Below are 6637 nucleotides of genomic sequence, written 5' to 3' on the forward strand. Positions count from 1 at the left end.
TCAGCTGAGGCGGTCCCGAGCTTGAATGGATCTCCTGCCAGAGCATCCAACTTGTCTGATGGCAGGCCTTATTCTGGGACAGGGACTCTACCTTGTTCTGTTTCTGAGCCAGTTCAGACCCAACAGCCCTGCTCCCTCAAAGGATCTCTGTCTTCCGACAATATCTACTATGGTGTACAGGGAGAAGGACCTGTTCCACGCTGCCAGCCTGCCCAAGGTGAATAAAATTCCAAGTTTCCAGCATACATTTTGAGAGAAATATCCTCCAAGCAGTAAAATTATTTTGTCATTGTACTAGACCTTAAATGATTGATTTGATTATCCTGACATTTATCATCCACCTGCTAAAAAGAAAAAAATGAAAAATATCACATGTAATTGACTTAAAACATTATAGCATTAATATTTCAGACATGTGAGTTTTTAGAATTCTCATCTAGAAGTCAAGCAAATTCAATAGATCTTAAGGTAGTGGTTCTTACTCTCTCACCTTTATGCTTATGTCCGCAGGCTGGCCTCCTTCTCCCCAGGCGTCTGCGCAGGTCACCTATAAATCCAGTAGTAAACCACGCGCTAGATTCCTCAGTGGGCCTGTTTCTCTGTCCATCTGTTTGTATCTCTCTCCTTTCCGCCATTCTCCATATCATATGTTGGGAGTCTATCTTTCTCCCACTCTCTTCTCTTGAATCTTTCTCCCACTCTCCTCTGCTTATCAGCATTCATGCTTCATCTTTGATCATTTCTGTAATTATTTGTATCATCAGTTTATCCCTAAAGATTTGTATTTAATTCAGTTGTTTATTTATGACAATGCTGTTATGCTTCTAAAAATTTTAACTAGCTGCATGGCTTCACAGTAATCTTTCTTTAATTATTCTCACTTTAAAGTTTTGCAAGCCTAAACCAACACTGTTTTAACATTGATCATTTTCTGTTCCAGCATTTTATTACTTTGGCTTATAATACCTTACCTCTAATTCAAGTTTATATTGCAGTTGTAATTTTTAAATGACACATTCCACGTCTTTATGTGACTATGCAGTGATTTTTTTTAAAGAGGACTAATTTGAACAATTTTTCTTTTGTGTAGGGTCAACACTTAAGCGCCTGTGTCTGGGTAAAGAACGTGGCAGCAGTAAATATTCTCTTTTCTAAATTACTGACCCTGTTTAAGCATAATTGTAGAGCGTTCACAGTGTAATTGTAGTTTAATTGAAGATATTCAATGTAATCAAACACACTCTATGTTGTATTTCACTTCATTCATGATTCTCATGCATCTTGTTTCATAGGATCTGGAGCATCATCAGGTGCCTCTAATCAATCCCCTATGCCTCCTGGATCCACTCCTCCTCCTCACCAGCCTATTGGCCTTGCCCAAGCACAGACAAACAACAGCAACAACAAAACAGATGCTTTCACTCAGCAGCTTCACAGATTGGTGGATAACTGGGCACAAGGTGTTAGGGCTCCTTCACGCTCGCGCTCCCTCAGTCTAAGACCACAGCAACTGACCAGATCCAGGATCTGGAGCGCAACAGAGGTGAAACTATTCAAAATAATCAATGAATGAAATAATGAACATTCTGGTTACTCACTCACTCTCATGACACTACAATTTTATTTCAATCAGATTGACACAGGGTTGGATTGAAGCTTGTTACCACCATAAAAAGAGTATGTTCACACTTGGTTTGGTTCAGTTAAAATAAAATCTGTCTTGCTCTGTTAGTGCAATTCATTTGACTAAGTGTGAACATTGTTGTCCAAATGTCTGGGAACCAAATAAACTGCTGAAAAGATGAGTCTTGGCCTGGTTTCAAATAAACAAACTCTGGTGCAGTTTTTAGGCTTTTGGTCTGCAGTGTGAGCACTTTTTTTTATAATAATTTTTTCGGGGTTTTCACCTTTATTGGATAGGAAAGTAGAGAGAACTGACAGGAAAGCATGGGAAGCAGACAGAGGGGAAGGATCAGCATAGGACTGCGAGGCGGAATCAAACTCGGTCGCCGTGAGCACCGGAGTGCATGTGTCGACGCACTAACCACTACACCACTGGCACCGACCAGTGTAAGCACCTTTTGAACCAGGACTAGACTAGGGTTGTGCGATATGGGCAAAAGAAACCTATCACGATTTTAACACACTGTGTGAATCTGAAACATATTTCCAAAGAAGAATAATTAGATTATTGTCAAAGACTATGGCAAAACAAATAAATAGTACTACACTACTGAGTACACTACTGAGTGTGTCTGTGTTTGTGTGCGCACTCTATCAAACTCAATAAAGGCTCCGATGTTCTGCTTGACCACATATTAGAAGTAGTTGCGTGTACTTTTCTATGTGTCCACAGTTTTTTTTGCTATGCATAGATCACAGACATCTTTGTGACGCTGCTGGTAGGCCGTTCACATACTGCGTCTTTAACGTCTTTAGTCTGTTATTTCCAATGGAGGCATGTGCATATTGAGACCGACGCATATGTGTATTCCAGGCTCACCCATTTGAAAAAATCTCTGTTCAGACAAACTTTAAATAAAATTTTTCAGAATAACACACGTGACAAGAGCTGACCGATCAGCTTCATACTTTGAATGGAATACACACATTTCGGTTGACTAATTACCTCAGACAAACAACCAGTGCTTTTTTATTTTCTCCATAAATAAAACTTGTATCGAAGCTGCAGCAATGTTTTGTTAGTTTGTAAGAAAACAGTTGATGGTCACCGAGCAACGACAAAGGAGTGCAAGCGAGGAGTGCGTTGAAAATGCTCAAGGAAGCTACGCGCCTCATGCTGTCCACACGCTTTTAGATGCAATTTTATTACTGACAAATTACCTGGTTCTGCGATACTTCAGCCTTCCTGTTTCCAAAGTAATCCCACACCACAGTTGTTGACTTTCTCCTGTGCTAAACTCATCATGCAGGCCGTTTGTCATAAAGCTCAGTCTCCTGTTCTCACGCTCTGTTTAGCTGTTTAGCCATGCTGCGTTATGATTGGTTCAAATAGCATACTAGGGGGAAAATCAAGCAGTAGGCGATTTAGAAATCGTGCATGTCCAAATCGCGATTTCGATACGATTTCAATTAATCACACAGTCCTAACAAGACCAAAAAACCAAGTGAAATGCACACTTTTTATATTGTATATTCATATCTTTTCATAGATATATCTCAATATGTCATCTATTAATTATTATCTCAATATTTTATTTATTTAACATCAGACAAGAATGACCAACAACCCCCCCCCCATACCCCCCCCCCCCAAGGTATAAACCCATAATTGCAATGAAAATCAATATAAATTTTTAAGATTTTTGAGATAAAAAGTCACAATCTATTCAAATATGGTGAAAACAAGCTGCAGCGTTCAATGTCTTCCTTATGAACATGTTGGTGGTAGGATTGGTGGTAATCACCAAAGACATTGATGTCCATGTCTTTTTTTTTAGGTTCCAGGGTCAATGGAAAGATTGAATGCTTCCCAGCTGCCTCTTTCATGGCCACAGATTGATTTCCATGCCTCTGTGATGGTGACTGACACTTCACAAGTGCTCCAGCACAGTTTTATGGTGTCCAGTAACCCTTATGAAAAGATGCTGAACACCACACACTTTGACAAGGACCTTTGGCCAGCAATGACTGCCAATCTTAACCAAGAAGTCTTTGGTTTCTCTGCAGTGCACTCTCCGTCTTGGACAGCACCTTCTTCCCCCAGCGAGGGTCCTAGTTCTAGAAATAGGACCATGTAGCTTTTCCATCACTGTACTTACAATTGTAACTCTATCGCCAAAAATACTTTCTTCAGAATTTCTTTAGAGAGCCAGTTGCCTATCGGCAATTCTGTCCATTGCAGTTGCTAGCATGTAGTCGTTTACAATGCACATGTAGTAATTTCACAAGACCATGTAAATATTCAGGCCAACAATGTAGGCATTATTTGATGAATCAGTATTATTGTACATATTCATATACCCTATGTAGCTTACCTGAATTTTAGCATAGGCATATGTACAGAACGTATATTTTTCATCGAAATCTGTTCAGCTTGCTTGTGTTTGTTGCAGAATCGACCTCCTTGAGCTGTACACATGTAAATGCTATTATGTAATATGCCCTTAAAATTGTGTAGATGTGTATAGACACTGTTTATACCTCTGTAAATATAAACTCTGTCTGCATATGTGCATAAACTGGACAAGTGAATGAAAGACTGAGGTTTAGGCTAATCGGTGGTTTGGGGTGAGTAGTATCACATCACGAGTGGATGAAAACACTAGAGCGATGATCACGATCATGACATCACTGTGAATTTCTCACCGTGTAAAGCAGCGATCACTAACTTCACAATGCAACGGTTAAAAATACATTATCGCATGCTAGAAAAGTAACAACCCCGAACTGTAATGAGAAATGAGAGAACTTTAACAGACTGTACATTTCAGGTAAACAAGCCTGCAAGAGTGCCTTGAACAGCAACTGCAAACTCTGCTGCATATAAGCCAATATACCAAGGGTAAAGTTCACTGCTATTTATAATTTTCTGTTACAAAGCGTTATAATAACTAAATTCATTTTTCTCCACTTACAGTTTATGACCATTTCAACACTACTACCGATACTGGTATAAATCATTTATGAGTGTCTTTTTGTTTTGAATGTGTGTGCATTCCTAATTATTACATCCTCTGAAACGTTAAAACAAAATGCATTGGCCTAAAACAAAACTGCAATGTGGTTAAGCTATCATTTTAAGTCTTAAACTAATTTTGCAGTGAATGAAATCTGGCTACAGCATAGCCTCACAATGCCATCTAAGTGCGTGCAGTGCATTATTGCTAATACTGGATTTGACTGTTTAGAGTGTTTCAATAGACACATACTAATGCTTTGAAACATTTAAGATTATGTCTATCCTATATTATTAGCAGTTGGGTGAGTTTTGAAACATCGTCATTACTTGTACACCACATGTTATAGAAACAGGAAGTGTTTTCAGATGGTATTAAAAAGGTTGGAAGTAGACATGCTGTACGTAACATTAAATCTCTCCATGTGACAGTTTTGTTTTGTGGTAAATGGTGCTATTATGTTTCTAAATAGCATTTCCATTCATGATATAGTAATTGTAAATCTTAATTCAGTTTATATTTATATATTTTTTGTATTTTAGCTATGTAGCAGTGAACCAGATATACTGAAATAAAATAGAACGAGCTAATGATATTTGGGTCACAAAATATTACAAAGCCACTTTATTTATTAATTTATTAAGTAAATATGACTACACTATGAACTTGCATAATGAGATTACTCTTCTGTAAGGCTATAAAGGCCCAAAGTTGATCTCGAATCTGAGCCATTTATCTTGACTTTCGTTTCTTGCTTCCCATCAAATGAGTGATTTTTGAATGAGTGACTTTTGAAGAAATTCATCTTCAGATTTGTCAGGCTTGTACGTACAAACAAATAAGCAACGTGACATCGATGTAACATTTCATATCATGATAGAAAGTATTGCATACCTTTACTGTATAACTTTTCCATACCACTATTTAAAAAAAATTAAAGATACAATTAGCATTTGCAACGACTGGTTCATTTTTGTGTTTGTGCAAATGCTATAATATAGTAATGTTCACAGGTAACTCCTATGCTGAGGTTTTCATTTTACTATTGAAAGTACAATTTAGATCCTTTACCCTATTTACCATAGTTCCTTACATATTTTTCACACATACAATACTTTTATGGTAACACTTTACAACAAGGTGTCATTATTTAATGGTAGTAACATGAACAAACAATGAACAATACATTATTTTCTCATCGTTTTTAATGTTAGTTAATGAAAGTAAAGTTGTTCATTGTTAGTTCATGAATATGATTTTGGATTTTAAAGCAGTAGAAAATGCTGCACAAGAATAGTTCATTATTAGTTCATGTTAGACAATATAAAACCAAGCGTATTGTAAAGTGTGACCACTTTTATGTACTAGACACTATACTGACTACTTTAATGTCACTGGTAATTCACAGATTTAATCATAACAAATATGTATCAATATTGTTATTACTACTTTAGTTATTTTATCCATCTCAATAGATTGTAATTTTTTTAATACCTTACCTTTAGCTAGGGCGTTACAAATAATAATTTCCTTAGAGTTTTCAAGTTGTAAAAACGTCCACAGAATCGTAGCAGCATTAGTTCTTGTTACCTGTATAAATAAATACAGATACAGTCAGTCATTACAGTGCATATGTAATTATACAACGTATATACAACATTTCCTTTTTTAGCATTTTCTGGATTTCCATAGACAGTTGAATACAAATACCGTGACAGGATTTTACTTCATTTGACATTAGAAAACTCCAAATCCATTTTAAGCTGATATTACTTTTCTAAATGGTAAAATCTGCGTATTAGCCACAAAAGTAATGAAACGTTTAGTTAAAATAATTAAATAGTCCGCAAATTATTTGACTAATTAATAGTCTGAAATTATTTTACATTTGAATGTTTTGATTTCTGCCAAATAAGGGCATTTTCAAGGGGGCAGTGTCTGTGCCCTCTTTGAAAACCAATAGTAGCTTCATTACACTTGTCAGTGTTTGGTATTAT

General features: G+C 36.7%; 1 protein-coding gene across 4 annotated transcripts in view; it reads left to right on the forward strand.

Annotated features, from left to right (window-relative positions):
• Positions 1 to 5568, forward strand: part of wnk2 (WNK lysine deficient protein kinase 2) — a 29878-nt gene extending 24310 nt beyond the window's left edge. For 3 of the 4 annotated variants that reach the window (XM_056468700.1, XM_056468703.1, XM_056468702.1), the window contains 5 exons: positions 5 to 217; positions 511 to 609; positions 1091 to 1135; positions 1293 to 1543; positions 3462 to 5568. In XM_056468700.1, the coding sequence (XP_056324675.1) occupies positions 5 to 217; positions 511 to 609; positions 1091 to 1135; positions 1293 to 1543; positions 3462 to 3761 (908 nt within the window). In that variant the 3' untranslated portion in view covers positions 3762 to 5568. The remainder of the gene's footprint in view (positions 1 to 4; positions 218 to 510; positions 610 to 1090; positions 1136 to 1292; positions 1544 to 3461) is intronic. The other variant, XM_056468701.1, reaches the window with a different exon arrangement.
• The last annotated feature ends 1069 nt before the right edge of the window (positions 5569 to 6637 follow it).

The sequence above is a fragment of the Danio aesculapii genome, chromosome 11 (assembly GCF_903798145.1).
Source record: "Danio aesculapii chromosome 11, fDanAes4.1, whole genome shotgun sequence".
Lineage (NCBI taxonomy): Eukaryota > Metazoa > Chordata > Actinopteri > Cypriniformes > Danionidae > Danio > Danio aesculapii.